Source organism: Heterodontus francisci, chromosome 46, assembly GCF_036365525.1.
Source record: "Heterodontus francisci isolate sHetFra1 chromosome 46, sHetFra1.hap1, whole genome shotgun sequence".
Classification (NCBI taxonomy): Eukaryota; Metazoa; Chordata; class Chondrichthyes; order Heterodontiformes; family Heterodontidae; genus Heterodontus; species Heterodontus francisci.
In genome coordinates, this window is record NC_090416.1 from 20,419,438 (window position 1) to 20,436,916 (window position 17,479).

General features: G+C 49.8%; 1 protein-coding gene across 2 annotated transcripts in view; it reads right to left on the reverse strand.

Annotated features, from left to right (window-relative positions):
- Positions 1 to 1,342: 1,342 nt before the first annotated feature.
- The window catches only part of otud7b (OTU deubiquitinase 7B), an 89,660-nt gene continuing 73,523 nt past the window's right edge, over positions 1,343 to 17,479 (reverse strand). For both annotated transcript variants that reach the window (XM_068022625.1, XM_068022624.1), the window contains exons 13-14: positions 8,469 to 8,553; positions 1,343 to 6,320 (exon numbers count right to left, since the gene is read on the reverse strand). In XM_068022625.1, the coding sequence (XP_067878726.1) occupies positions 5,025 to 6,320; positions 8,469 to 8,553 (1,381 nt within the window). In that variant the 3' untranslated portion in view covers positions 1,343 to 5,024. The remainder of the gene's footprint in view (positions 6,321 to 8,468; positions 8,554 to 17,479) is intronic.

Consider the following 17,479-nt stretch of genomic DNA (forward strand, 5'->3'; position numbering starts at 1 on the left):
GACTGGTGTCCAACACTGAAAGTGGACAGTGAGTGACCAGCTTCTTTTCCAGGATGGGATTTTGTTGAATCTGCTTTATAAATGTACAGGAGACACTTTTGGGGCCATCGAACTTCTGCCTGGCTCAGAAAGGTGAGTGTAGCCCAGGTTGAGCTGTCGTGCTCCCAGCACCTTCCTACTGGTACCAGCAGCAGGCAGTGATGGAGTTGCAGCAGCATTTAATGATTCCTTTGTCCTAAATCTAACCCTGCTGTTCATCGCCTTCTCTCGAGGCTGCTGAAACCTAATCCTTCCCCAGCATTGCTTCTGGACTGGCAGTATAAAGGAGCCACTGGCATCTGACTGAACTCAATGCCCACTCTTGGTTAGACCACTTCACACAAGTGACTACTCCCTCTCTGCCCCAGGGCAGGACTGCCCCTATTCGGCTGGTCTTCCACATTCCCAAACACTGGTTCCCTCCGAGGGCACCCCCCACTATGTGCCAGCGTGAGGAGGCTCCTTTCCCTCACCCTGGATCAGACACACAGAGTGCTCGCACCCCTGCAACACTCCACCTGGCTAATTCAGCAGAGACAGGGAGGAAACCTGGGATCTTGCTGCTTTATTAGGCTCAGCACCCCAATTGTGGGTGAAGGGCAGGGTGCGTTCAAGCATCAGGATGCTGGTACCTTGGGTTTCTGTAAATCCCAGCTGCTGTGCATTTAACAGGAAGGCAGATAAACATATGAAGAATATCGAAGGGGATTAGGACTGGGCAACTGATAGTGTGCCAGTAACCTCAGGGCACCTGCTGTCCCATCAGTAGCTACTGATTCTATAGATCCTGTAAGCTGCTGCTCTGTGACAGAGATTCCCCCAAACCTGGACACAGCTGCTGCTCTGTGACAGAGATTCCCCCCCAACCCTGGGCACAGCTGCTGCTCTGTGACAGAGATTCCCCCAAACCTGGACACAGCTGCTGCTCTGTGACAGAGATTCCCCCAACCCTGGGCACAGCTGCTGCTCTGTGACAGAGATTCCCCCCCAACCCTGGGCACAGCTGCTGCTCTGTGACAGAGATTCCCCCCCAACCCTGGGCACAGCTGCTGCTCTGTGACAGAGATTCCCCCCCAACCCTGGGCACAGCTGCTGCTCTGTGACAGAGATTCCCCCCCAACCCTGGGCACAGCTGCTGCTCTGTGACAGAGATTCCCCCCCAACCCTGGGCACAGCTGCTGCTCTGTGACAGAGATTCCCCCCCAACCCTGGGCACAGCTGCTGCTCTGTGACAGAGATTCCCCCAAACCTGGGCACAGCTGCCCTGACCTTTATGAACAGAATCGAGAAACAAAAACACAGCTTGATTCATTTTTCAGTTTATTCCAAAAATAGTGTGAATAAAGAAAATGTTCTATGTTCTGTACATTCTAACTAACATACAGCACTGAAAATTTACAGAGTCACGTGTGTGTTGCACACTGGACCTATTCAAACCTCTTGAGAGATAAACACAACACTCAGTCTCATTCATCTCCACGGGCATGGGGAGAGGGGGGAAATGGGATCTTCTGGAAGGGTCTGGCTGGCTGTGTGAAATTTTAAAAATTAACCTTGTATCGTGACAATTAACAATTCTCAACAAAAAAGCAACAGCATTCCAATCACCAGGACTCCCTGTGGTGACATCTTCAAACCATCAGTTACTGCAGATTGTGGAAAGAATGGGATGCAAGTCACAGCTACACTCAGTGAAACCCAATCTCACTAACTCACAATTACTCCATATCTTCTCAATTCCACCCTCACTCTATAATCAATATTTCTAAATGCAAAAGTAATGATAAAATGAGAACTCCCAAAAGACATCTCCCTCTCAATCTTTCTGTTGTTCAATGACCCATTTAATTCATGCCAGAAAAAACCTGTATGGAAGCTGACCTGTCCCAGTCGGTCTGGCACCCCTGCTGGAGATCAAGGGTTGGGTACCCAAGATGCTGTCATGTTAGGGTCAACTCCATAGGTTCACAATGTGGCATGAACCACACTAAGTCCCAAACGGCCCCTGCACATCCCGCTCTTCCTGATAGAGAAAAAGGATGGAAGCAGATTGTCGGAGTCTAATCCAAGGACCAGGTCTGCACCTTCCTTGCTCGGCAGGGGCACCAGAAGCAAAAGACGCTAAGCTGCAGTTACTGAAATCAATCATCCCACCCTGTGCAGAGATGTTTCCAGCACCCACCCCAGGTACAGGCAAGGTTGCTGTTCAGAGGGGGAATTCTGGTAGAGCTGGTATTCACACTGGGGCACATGACATGGACTGATATGGGATGTTGTGGCTCAGACAAGCTGCTGTGGCAGATCCCCCTTCTCTGTGGCACCAGGTAAACCCCTGACTATGGAACAGCCTTCAACCAAGGAGGCTCAGTTACAATGACAGACATTTATGCAGTTCCTTTAATGCAGAACATCCCAGTTAGTGTTGTGTAAGGAATGGTGCAACAGTGAGAGTGTGACTGAGAGAACTTAGCAAATACTCTCCCTCCCCTCCTCACAGACTAAAGAAACATTCCCCTCCTCACCCTCCGACATTGCAGTCCTCCCTCAGCACTGACCAGACAGTGCTACACTCCCTCAGTACTGACCCTCCCACAGTGCTACACCCCCTCAATACTGACCCTCCAACAGTGCTGCACTCCCTCAGCACTAACCCTCCAACAGTGCTGCACTCCCTCAGCACTGACCCTCCAACAGTGCTGCACTCCCTCAGCACCGACCCTCCCACAGTGCTGCACTCCCTCAGCACCGACCCTCCCAGTGCTGCACTCCCTCAGCACTGACCCTCCCACAGTGCTGCACTCCCTCAGCACCGACCCTCCCACAGTGCTGCACTCCCTCAGCACCGACCCTCCCAGTGCTGCACTCCCTCAGCACTGACCCTCCCACAGTGCTGCACTCCCTCAGCACCGACCCTCCCACAGTGCTGCACTCCCTCAGCACCGACCCTCCCAGTGCTGCACTCCCTCAGCACTGACCCTCCCACAGTGCTGCACTCCCTCAGCACTGACCCTCCCACAGTGCTGCACTCCCTCAGCACCGACCCTCCAACAGTGCTGCACTCCCTCAGCACTGACCCTCCCACAGTGCTGCACTCCCTCAGCACTGACCCTCCCACAGTGCTGCACTCCCTCAGCACCGACCCTCCAACAGTGCTGCACTCCCTCAGCACTGACCCTCCCACAGTGCTGCACTCCCTCAGCACTGACCCTCCCAGTGCTGCGCTCCCTCAGCACTGACCCTCCCACAGTGCTGCGCTCCCTCAGCACTGACCCTCCCACAGTGCTGCGCTCCCTCAGCACTGACCCTCCGACAGTGCTGCACTCCCTCAGCACTGACCCTCCCACAGTGAGTGTCAGTCTAGATTCTGAGTTCAAGGCTCTTGAATGGTTGTTGAAGCCACGACCCACCAAGAGGCAAGGAATTGCTGTCTCCTGAGCCATGACTGACACAGATAAATGCTTTAATCGCTGAAATTCATTTTAACTAATCAAATGGAAAGCAGCTGATTTTCTGCTCAATTAACAAACTCGAAATGAAACAACATTTTCTTGGGACCCTGGTGGTTAATTAGGATAAAAAATTGTTCTGAGTCAGCCTTTTGTTAAAGTGCCAGGAGGTGAGAGTCAATGATGAGGACCCTCAGTGGGGGATTAAGCACCAGATTTAAACAATGAGTATATGAACAGCAGTTACACATGGAGTGGGCTGTATAATCCAGTCCCACAGTACTCAGAGCAGAATGGGAAACAGGACCCTGGAATCTTACTGGAAATTTTTGGAGCAGTGAATGCTGACTTGTGGAATTCATCTGCGCGTGACAATTTTTCAAAGCACGAAATACCTCACCCTCCCTTAAAATAAACCTTCCCACAACCAATACCGAATCATCAGGAGAGAAGTGTCCGCTGCACGGTTTACTGCCTACAGTGAGTGATTATGGAGGGAGGGGATCAGTTTACTCCACCCGCCCTGCACACACTTTATATTTCTCCATGAAGCAGTGGTTTTGCAGCACTCAGTTTTCAGAGGGGTTGCTGGTGAGAGTCGAACTGTGATCTGATCGATATTCCCTGTCTCACTGACACAGGAATACAAACACATCAATGTCACCACATTGTAACAGGGAGTGTGACAGCTGCTGGTATGCCACAGGATACACCCCATCAGGCCATTGCCTGTAGTGTCACTCCGGCCCCTGGCGGAAGAGTCAGTGCCACCCCGGCCTCACTATTGTAACCCCCCTTTCACATCCTGATCACACGCAGGTATACCCGATCAGGCAGGCTGGGCTCCTCTCCATCCCTCCACCTGTAGCCTCTGTGTACTTACTCACCTGGGAATCTGTAACTCTCTCCATAGTCCTCAAACCTGGCCCCCACCCAGCAACATGTGGAGCCCCCTCAATCCCCTGACCCCCGCAGAAGTTCCTGACAGGTGTGGGGACCACATTGCAAGGGAGGAAGATACTGGAGCTTTTGGCATGTCAGTGAAATGGTGAGTAGAGACTCTTGGAGCTTGCCATCAGCCTGTTTTGAACTGGGTCTCACCCCTTCCCCTTCTGTTTATTGATGGGAGTGAGGTCTCAGTGGCCGGGGCGGGGGTGGGTGTATTACCTCTCCCCAAGGAGTGTGTCAGAGAGAGACAATTGGAGTAAAATGGTAACAGCTTCTATCTCGCATGTTACATGCAACGCTCAGTAAACCAAAAATATCAATCAACATCTCTGGAAAATATATATATTGGCTGGGGGTGTGGAGGAGCAAAGGGGACAATATCAAAAGAAAAAATAATTTTTACAAACTTGTACTTTCTCCTTATACGGACTCTCCCAGGGCCTGACCTCACTCGGGCCTCGACCTTCGACACAGTGCAAGCTGTGGGGTCTTCCTCCTCCGCCCCTCATCTCCAGGAGTGGACGTTATTGCATCACCCGTCTTGTTACACCTCCCCCCTTGGAGGCAGAGCTGCAGGATAAAGCACTGAGCTCAAAACCTGTGTGACGGGGGCTCCCTGTCCCTCTTCCTCAGCTCCTCCTTGTAGCAGCATGAACAATAGTTCCCCGTCTCCGGGTGCCCATAGAAGTTACAGTTTGCCTGGCGGCACCGCGTCTGCTGGACGCAGTAAACGTTCCTGCCCATGACTGGGTCCTGGGACCCCTCTGGCCCCGAGCAGTCCGACTGCTCCGTGAAGCCGTTGCTGAAACTGTGGTAGGAGCTGTTGCAGGAGGAGGTGGGGTAATCAGGAGGCTCCTCTGTCTCTGTGGGGGGCGTGTGGCGGGAGGAGCGGGCAGGGCTGCCCGCAGCTGAGTGTCCTTGCCCACAATGCCTGGGCAGGGTAGCGTAGGAGGGCAAGCTGTTGGAAGAGCCTCCAGCTAGCTGGCGCCTGGTCTCCTGATAGTTGGGTGGCTGGGAGCTGAAGTCAGTTGTTATGAGGCTGGGTCGGGGGATGGAGAGGACGCTGAAGGAAGGCTCATGGTAAGTGGAAAGTTTGGCCGTGAGGGACTGCGGACCACTCTGGCTGCCCTGAGCCGAGGGGCTGTAAGGGTTGATGGGAATCTCGCTCTGCAAGTCCTCAGTCAGTCGCTCCTGTGAGTCGAACCTTGCCTGAGCAGAGAGGTCCTGATTAGACTTCTTCACCGCGCTGCCATTCGATGGCCCTTTCTTCCCGGCCTCCTTCTGTTCCTGTTCAGTGAAGTAACGCTCCTCAGCATCACTCAGATAATGCTGGATCATTTCCTCCTGGTACGGGTGCCGGTGGCTGGTAGTGAGGAGGCCAGTGAAGATAAACTTCCGCTCTCCCTGCATGGCTGCCCGCAGGATGCTGAGACTCAGCTTCACATCATTGCTGTATTTGTAGTGGTCAGCAGGCTGAGATTTAACCAGGGTACCTGCTGCTCTGTCTCCCAGCGAGGGGCTCTCTACCATGCTGCTTTCTTTGCATCCTTTCTGGGACTTCAAAGACGCTTTCTTCCTGCTCTTTTCCAAGGTACCACCATTCTGCCCATTGCCTCTGCTGCCTTTACTGTGGATAAAGCCCATGTTTTTCTTCAGCTTGCTGCCCAAACTCTTACCAAAGCTGCCTAGTTTATTAGCCACCGACTCTGCCCTCCTCTTCTCCTTGTCCTTGTCTTTCTTGGCTTTCTCCTTGCCGCTGGTCTTGCTGCTGTTCCCGTTGGAGCTGCTGCACACTGACTCTTTGTCTGACTCCCCGGACTCGGCCACCGAGCGGGCATCGTCCCCTCCGGAGGCACTGGGAGACTCTGGCTGGGCCAGGGGAGCTTGCTGCAACACAACAAAACACACAAGCTCATCAAAACACAGCACTAACTCGCCAGCACTTTCACAAGGAGGATACCAGAACTAGCAGGAAGGATTGAACAGGCTGGCATTCTCTTAATGACATTAGAAATAGGCTCAGGAGTAGGCCGCATGACCCCTCAAGCCTGTTCAATGAAAGATCATGGTCGATTATCCACCTTCCTGTACTATCCTGTATTACCCAAAAATCTACTGATCTCAGTCTAGAACATACTCAATGACTGATCATCCACTGCTCTCTGGAGCAGAGAATTCCAAAGATTCACAAGCCTCAGTGAAGAAATTTCTCCTCATCTCAGTCCCTCGAAATGACTGTGTTCCAGACTCTCCAGCCAGGGGGGAAACGGTCTCTGTGTCTACTCCATTAAGCCCTCTCAGAATTTTACACGTTTCAATGCAATCACCTCTCATTATTTATTCCCTGGCGTTTCAGACAAACTTCTCATTCCAGGAATCAATCTAGTGATCAATCTTTGTTGCAACCCCACTAAGGAAAGTATATTCTTCCTTACATAAAGGGACCAAAACTATATACAGCACTCCAGGTGCAGTCTCACTAAAGCCCTGTACCATTACAGTAAGATTTCACTCAGTCTTATACCCCAGCCCCCTTGAAATAAAGGTCAACATACCATTCACCTTGCTATCATACTCACTGTATCTGCATGGCTCTAGAAAAGAGCAGGCTGAGGGATGAACTGATAGAGCTGGTTAACACTTACAACAGATGTTTCCACTTGTGGGGGAGACCAGAACTAGGGTTATAAATATAAGACAGTCACTAATAAATCCAATGGGGAATCCAGGAGAAACTTCTTCACCCAGAGAGTGGTGAGAATGTGGAACTTGCTACCACAGGGAGTGGTTGAGGGGAATAGCAGAGATACATTTAAGGAGAAGCCGGATAAACACACGAGGGAGAAAGGAACAGAACGATATGCTTATAGGGTGAAATGAAGAGGGGGTGGGAGGAGGCTCATGTGGAGCAGATGCACCAGCACGGAGCAGATGGGCTGAATGGCCTGCTTCTGTGCTATACTTTTGATGCAATAACTGCAGAATTCCCTCCTTTAATGATCAATCTTAACCCTCAACTTCTTCCCCTTTCAATTGGAAGATGTGCAAACAAACCTACCTTTATATTCAATAGAGTGGAAGTGAAGGGGATCTAATGGAAGAGTTCACCATTGTAAAGGGTTTGAGCGTAAATTGTGGAAGATTTATCCCTCCGGTGATGCATAAAGTCAGGGTCACCAAACAAAATTAAACATTGAGCCAAGTAAGGAGAGATGCTGCCAGACCAGGAGCCAATGTGGATGAGTGAGTACAGGAGTGACGGGCGAATGGGATTTGCGGATGCGTGAGTACAGGAGTGACGGGCGAATGGGATTTGCGGATGAGTGAGTACAGGAGTGACGGGCGAACGGGACTTGCGGATGAGTGAGTACAGGAGTGACGGGCAAACGGGACTTGCGGATGCGTGAGTACAGGAGTGACGGGCAAACGGGACTTGCGGATGCGTGAGTACAGGAGTGACGGGCAAACGGGACTTGCGGATGCGTGAGTACAGGAGTGACGGGCAAACGGGACTTGCGGATGCGTGAGTACAGGAGTGACGGGCAAACGGGACTTGCGGATGAGTGAGTACAGGAGTGACGGGCAAACGGGACTTGCGGATGAGTGAGTACAGGAGTGACGGGCAAACGAGACTTGCGGATGAGTGAGTACAGGAGTGACGGGCAAACGAGACTTGCGGATGAGTGAGTACAGGAGTGACGGGCAAACGAGACTTGCGGATGAGTGAGTACAGGAGTGACGGGCAAACGGGATTTGCGGATGAGTGAGTACAGGAGTGACGGGCAAACGGGATTTGCGGATGAGTGAGTACAGGAGTGACGGGCGAACGGGATTTGCGGATGAGTGAGTACAGGAGTGACGGGAGAACGGGATTTGCGGATGAGTGAGTACAGGAGTGACGGGAGAACGGGATTTGCGGATGAGTGAGTACAGGAGTGACGGGCGAACGGGATTTGTGGATCAGTACAGGAGTGACGGGCGAACGGAGGTGGGGGGGAGGAGTTGGGTAACTCTGCTTTCTGGAGAATAACTCACCTGAGTTTCACAGGCCAGTTGTATCCAGGTGACACTCATGTAGGTGTGCAGCACATGTAACTTGGCTTCCAATGAAAGGGTCACACTGGGGAGAAAGAAGTGTGATGTTAAATGAGGCTGGAGAGAGAGAGAGAAGGGGGGGAGGAGAGAAGGGGGGGGGGGAGAGAAGGGGGGGGGGGAGAGAAGGGGGGGGGAGAGAAGGGGGGGGAGAGAAGGGGGGGGGGAGAGAAGGGGGGGGGAGAGAAGGGGGGGAGAGAAGGGGGGGAGAGAAGGGGGGGGGGGGGAGAGAAGGGGGGGGGGAGAGAAGGGGGGGGGGGAGAGAAGGGGGGGGGGGAGAGAAGGGGGGGGGAGAGAGAAGGGGGGGGGAGAGAAGGGGGGGGGGAGAGAAGGGGGGGGGGAGAGAAGGGGGGGGGAGAGAGAAGGGGGGGGGAGAGAAGGGGGGGGGAGAGAAGGGGGGGGGAGAGAAGGGGGGGGAGAGAAGGGGGGGGAGAGAGAAGGGGGGGGAGAGAGAGGGGGGGGGAGAGAGAGGGGGGGAGAGAGAGAGGGGGGGAGAGAGAGGGGGGGAGAGAGAGGGAGAGAGACCGAGTGAGACACGGAGAAGTATCTCCGCTCACACATCTGAGAAAAGAAATCAAACACACCCATAATTGTTTCATTCCAAGATGATGTCGCGGGATTCCAGCATGCTGTGTGGGCTCCAGATCACAATGAGGACTCGTGTCTCACTGGGACAGTCACCTCCCCACCCCCCCTAACATCCCTTGTTTATGCACAGGGACTTAGTCACACACCTACCTGGCCAATCACACATTGTTAATACAGTGACAGAGACACACACCTACCTGGCCAATCACACATTGTTAATACAGGGACAGAGTCACACACCTACCTGGCCAATCACACATTGTTAATACAGGGACAGAGTCACACACCTACCTGGCCAATCACACATTGTTAATACAGGGACAGAGACACACACCTACCTGGCCAATCACACATTGTTAATACAGGGACAGAGAATGAGTCACACACCTACCTGGCCAATCACACATTGTTAATACAGTGACAGAGACACACACCTACCTGGCCAATCACACATTGTTAATACAGGGACAGAGACACACACCTACCTGGCCAATCACACATTGTTAATACAGGGACAGAGTCACACACCTACCTGGCCAATCACACATTGTTAATACAGGGACAGAGAATGAGTCACACACCTACCTGGCCAATCACACATTGTTAATACAGTGACAGAGACACACACCTACCTGGCCAATCACACATTGTTAATACAGGGACAGAGAATGAGTCACACACCTACCTGGCCAATCACACATTGTTAATACAGTGACAGAGACACACACCTACCTGGCCAATCACACATTGTTAATACAGGGACAGAGACACACACCTACCTGGCCAATCACACATTGTTAATACAGGGACAGAGAATGAGTCACACACCTACCTGGCCAATCGCACATTGTTAATACAGGGACAGAGAATGAGTCACACACCTACCTGGCCAATCGCACATTGTTAATACAGGACCAGAGACACACACCTACCTGGCCAACCACACATTGTTAATACAGGGACAGAGACACACACCTACCTGGCCAATCACACATTGTTAATACAGGACCAGAGACACACACCTACCTGGCCAATCACACATTGTTAATACAGGGCCAGAGTCACACACCTACCTGGCCAATCACACATTGTTAATACAGGGACAGAGACACACACCTACCTGGCCAATCGCACATTGTTAATACAGGGACAGAGTCACACACCTACCTGGCCAATCACACATTGTTAATACAGGGACAAAGACACACACCTACCTGGCCAATCACACATTGTTAATACAGGACCAGAGACACACACCTACCTGGCCAATCGCACATTGTTAATACAGGGACAGAGTCACACACCTACCTGGCCAATCACACATTGTTAATACAGGGACAGAGAATGAGTCACACACCTACCTGGCCAATCACACATTGTTAATACAGGGACAGAGTCACACACCTACCTGGCCAATCACACATTGTTAATACAGAGACAGAGAATGAGTCACACACCTACCTGGCCAATCACACATTGTTAATACAGGGACAGAGAATGATTCACACACCTACCTGGCCAATCACACATTGTTAATACAGTGACAGAGACACACACCTACCTGGCCAATCACACATTGTTAATACAGGGACAGAGTCACACACCTACCTGGCCAATCGCACATTGTTAACACAGGGACAGAGAATGAGTCACACACCTACCTGCCAATCACACATTGTTAATACAGGGACAGAGACACACACCTACCTAGCCAATCGCACATTGTTAATACAGGGACAGAGTCACACACCTACCTGGCCAATCACACATTGTTAATACAGGGACAGAGACACACACCTACCTGGCCAATCACACATTGTTAATACAGGGACAGAGAATGAGTCACACACCTACCTGGCCAATCACACATTGTTAATACAGGGACAGAGTCACACACCTACCTGGCCAATCACACATTGTTAATACAGGGACAGAGACACACACCTACCTGGCCAATCACACATTGTTAATACAGGGACAGAGTCACACACCTACCTGGCCAATCACACATTGTTAATACAGGGACAGAGACACACACCTACCTGGCCAATCACACATTGTTAATACAGGGACAGAGAATGAGTCACACACCTACCTGGCCAATCACACATTGTTAATACAGGGACAGAGACACACACCTACCTGGCCAATCACACATTGTTAATACAGGGACAGAGACACACACCTACCTGGCCAATCACACATTGTTAATACAGGGACAGAGTCACACACCTACCTGGCCAATCACACATTGTTAATACAGGGACAGAGAATGAGTCACACACCTACCTGGCCAATCACACATTGTTAATACAGGGACAGAGAATGAGTCACACACCTACCTGGCCAATCACACATTGTTAATACAGTGACAGAGACACACACCTACCTGGCCAATCACACATTGTTAATACAGGGACAGAGACACACACCTACCTGGCCAATCACACATTGTTAATACAGGGGCAGAGTCACACACCTACCTGGCCAATCACACATTGTTAATACAGGGACAGAGACACACACCTACCTGGCCAATCACACATTGTTAATACAGGACCAGAGACACACACCTACCTGGCCAATCACACATTGTTAATACAGGGACAGAGAATGAGTCACACACCTACCTGGCCAATCACACATTGTTAATACAGGGACAGAGAATGAGTCACACACCTACCTGGCCAATCACACATTGTTAATACAGGGACAGAGTCACACACCTACCTGGCCAATCACACATTGTTAATACAGGGACAGAGAATGAGTCACACACCTACCTGGCCAATCACACATTGTTAATACAGGGACAGAGTCACACACCGACCTGGCCAATCACACATTGTTAATACAGGGACGGAGAATGAGTCACACCTATCTGGCCAATCACACATTATTAATACAAGGACAGAGTCACACACCTACCTGGCCAATCACACATTGTTAATACAGGGACAGAGACACACACCTACCTGGCCAATCACACATTGTTAATACAAGGACAGAGACACACACCTACCTGGCCAATCACACATTGTTAATACAGGGACAGAGACACACACCTACCTGGCCAATCACACATTGTTAATACAGGGACAGAGTCACACACCTACCTGGCCAATCACACATTGTTAATACAGGGACAGAGTCACACACCTACCTGGCCAATCACACATTGTTAATACAGGGACAGAGTCACACACCTACCTGGCCAATCACACATTGTTAATACAGGGACAGAGACGCACACCTACCTGACCAATCACACATTGTTAATACAGGGACAGAGACACACACCTACCTGGCCAATCGCACATTGTTAATACAGGGACAGAGACACACACCTACCTGGCCAATCACACATTGTTAATACAGGGACAGAGACACACACCTACCTGGCCAATCACACATTGTTAATACAGGGACAGAGACACACACCTACCTGGCCAATCACACATTGTTAATACAGGGACAGAGTCACACACCTACCTGGCCAATCACACATTGTTAATACAGGGACAGAGACACACACCTACCTGGCCAATCACACATTGTTAATACAGGGACAGAGACACACACCTACCTGGCCAATCACACATTGTTAATACAGGACCAGAGACACACACCTACCTGGCCAATCACACATTGTTAATACAGGGACAGAGACACACACCTACCTGGCCAATCACACATTGTTAATACAGGACCAGAGACACACACCTACCTGGCCAATCACACATTGTTAATACAGGACCAGAGACACACACCTACCTGGCCAATCACACATTGTTAATACAGGGGCAGAGTCACACACCTACCTGGCCAATCACACATTGTTAATACAGGGACAGAGTCACACACCTACCTGGCCAATCGCACATTGTTAATACAGGGACAGAGAATGAGTCACACACCTACCTGGCCAATCACACATTGTTAATACAGGGACAGAGAATGAGTCACACACCTACCTGGCCAATCACACATTGTTAATACAGGGACAGAGTCACACACCTACCTGGCCAATCACACATTGTTAATACAGGGACAGAGACACACACCTACCTGGCCAATCACACATTGTTAATACAGGGACAGAATCACACACCTACCTGGCCAATCACACATTGTTAATACAGGGACAGAGTCACACACCTACCTGGCCAATCACACATTGTTAATACAGGGACAGAGTCACACACCTACCTGGCCAATCACACATTGTTAATACAGGGACAGAGACACACACCTACCTGGCCAATCACACATTGTTAATACAGGGACAGAGTCACACACCTACCTGGCCAATCACACATTGTTAATACAGGGACAAAGACACACACCGACCTGGCCAATCACACATTGTTAATACAGGACCAGAGACACACACCTACCTGGCCAATCACACATTGTTAATACAGGGGCAGAGTCACACACCTACCTGGCCAATCACACATTGTTAATACAGGGACAGAGACACACACCTACCTGGCCAATCACACATTGTTAATACAGGACCAGAGACACACACCTACCTGGCCAATCACACATTGTTAATACAGGGACAGAGACACACACCTACCTGGCCAATCACACATTGTTAATACAGGACCAGAGACACACACCTACCTGGCCAATCACACATTGTTAATACAGGGGCAGAGTCACACACCTACCTGGCCAATCACACATTGTTAATACAGGGACAGAGACACACACCTACCTGGCCAATCACACATTGTTAATACAGGACCAGAGACACACACCTACCTGGCCAATCACACATTGTTAATACAGGGACAGAGAATGAGTCACACACCTACCTGGCCAATCACACATTGTTAATACAGGGACAGAGAATGAGTCACACACCTACCTGGCCAATCACACATTGTTAATACAGGGACAGAGTCACACACCTACCTGGCCAATCACACATTGTTAATACAGGGACAGAGAATGAGTCACACACCTACCTGGCCAATCACACATTGTTAATACAGGGACAGAGACACACACCTACCTGGCCAATCACACATTGTTAATACAGGGACAGAGAATGAGTCACACACCTACCTGGCCAATCACACATTGTTAATACAGGGACAGAGACACACACCTACCTGGCCAATCACACATTGTTAATACAGGGACAGAGACACACACCTACCTGGCCAATCGCACATTGTTAATACAGGGACAGAGAATGATTCACACACCTACCTGGCCAATCACACATTGTTAATACAGGGACAGAGACACACACCTACCTGGCCAATCACACATTGTTAATACAGGGACAGAGAATGAGTCACACACCTACCTGGCCAATCACACATTGTTAATACAGGGACAGAGTCACACACCGACCTGGCTAATCACACATTGTTAATACGGGGACACAGAATGAGACACACCTACCTGGCCAATCACACATTGTTAATACAGGGACAGAGACACACACCTCCCTGGCCAATCACACATTGTTAACACAGGGACAGAGAATGATTCACACACCTACCTGGCCAATCACACATTGTTAATACAGGGACAGAGACACACACCTCCCTGGCCAATCACACATTGTTAACACAGGGACAGAGAACGATTCACACACCGACCTGGCCAATCACACATTGTTAATACAGGGACAGAGACACACACCTACCTGGCCAATCACACATTGTTAATACAGGGACAGAGTCACACACCGACCTGGCCAATCACACATTGTTAATACAGGGACAGAGACACACACCTACCTGACCAATCACACATTGTTAATACAGGGACAGAGACACACACCTACCTGGCCAATCACACATTGTTAATACAGGGACAGAGACACACACCTACCTGGCCAATCACACATTGTTAATACAGGGACAGAGAATGATTCACACACCTACCTGGCCAATCACACATTGTTAATACAGGGACAGAGTCACACACCTACCTGGCCAATCACACATGGTTAATACAGGGACAGAGTCACACACCTACCTGGCCAATCACACATTGTTAATACAGGGACAGAGAATGAGTCACACACCTACCTGGCCAATCACACATTGTTAATACAGGGACAGAGACACACACCTACCTGGCCAATCACACATTGTTAATACAGGGACAGAGAATGATTCACACACCTACCTGGCCAATCACACATTGTTAATACAGGGACAGAGTCACACACCTACCTGGCCAATCACACATGGTTAATACAGGGACAGAGTCACACACCTACCTGGCCAATCACACATTGTTAATACAGGGACAGAGAATGAGTCACACACCTACCTGGCCAATCACACATTGTTAATACAGGGACAGAGTCACACACCTACCTGGCCAATCACACATTGTTAATACAGGGACAGAGAATGAGTCACACACCTACCTGGCCAATCACACATTGTTAATACAGGGACAGAGAATGAGTCACACACCTACCTGGCCAATCACACATTGTTAATACAGGGACAGAGTCACACACCTACCTGGCCAATCACACATTGTTAATACAGGGACAAAGAATGAGTCACACACCTACCTGGCCAATCACACATTGTTAATACAGGGACAGAGAATGAGTCACACACCTACCTGGCCAATCACACATTGTTAATACAGGGACAGAGAATGAGTCACACACCTACCTGGCCAATCACACATTGTTAATACAGGGACAGAGTCACACACCTACCTGGCCAATCACACATTGTTAATACAGGGACAGAGAATGAGTCACACACCTACCTGGCCAATCACACATTGTTAATACGGGGACAGAGACACACACCTACCTGGCCAATCACACATTGTTAATACAAGGACAGAGTCACACACCTACCTGGCCAATCACACATTGTTAATACAGGGACAGAGTCACACACCTACCTGGCCAATCACACATTGTTAATACAGGGACAGAGAATGAGTCACACACCTACCTGGCCAATCACACATTGTTAATACAGGGACAGAGAATGAGTCACACACCTCCCTGGCCAATCACACATTGTTAATACAGGGACAGAGACACACACCTACCTGGCCAATCACACATTGTTAATACAGGGACAGAGTCACACACCTACCTGGCCAATCACACATTGTTAATACAGGGACAGAGAATGAGTCACACACCTACCTGGCCAATCACACATTGTTAATACAGGCACAGAGACACACACCTACCTGGCCAATCACACATTGTTAATACGGGGACAGAGACACACACCTACCTGGCCAATCACACATTGTTAATACAGGGACAGAGACACACACCTACCTGGCCAATCACACATTGTTAATACAGGACCAGAGACACACACCTACCTGGCCAATCACACATTGTTAATACAGGGACAGAGACACACACCGACCTGGCCAATCACACATTGTTAATACAGGGGCAGAGTCACACACCGACCTGGCCAATCACACATTGTTAATACAGGGACAGAGACACACACCTACCTGGCCAATCACACATTGTTAATACAGGGACAGAGAATGATTCACACACCTACCTGGCCAATCACACATTGTTAATACAGGGACAGAGACACACACCTACCTGGCCAATCGCACATTGTTAATACAGGGACAGAGAATGATTCACACACCTACCTGGCCAATCACACTTTGTTAATACAGGGACAGAGAATGATTCACACACCTACCTGGCCAATCACACATTGTTAATTCAGGGACAGAGAATGAGTCACACCTACCTGGCCAATCACACCTTGTTAATACAGGGACAGAGACACACACCTACCTGGCCAATCACACATTGTTAATACAGGGACAGAGTCACACACCTACCTGGCCAATCACACATTGTTAATACAGGGACAGAGTCACACACCTACCTGGCCAATCACACATTGTTAATACAGGGACAGAGACACACACCTACCTGGCCAATCACACATTGTTAATACAGGGACAGAGACACACACCTACCTGGCCAATCACACATTGTTAATACAGGGGCAGAGTCACACACCGACCTGGCCAATCACACATTGTTAATACAGGGACAGAGAATGATTCACACACCTGCCTGGCCAATCACACATTGTTAATACAGGGACAGAGTCACACACCTACCTGGCCAATCACACATTGTTAATACAGGGACAGAGAATGATTCACACACCTACCTGGCCAATCACACTTTGTTAATACAGGGACAGAGAATGATTCACACACCTACCTGGCCAATCACACTTTGTTAATACAGGGACAGAGAATGAGTCACACACCTACCTGGCCAATCACACATTGTTAATACAGGGACAGAAACACACACCTACCTGGCCAATCACACATTGTTAATACAGGGGCAG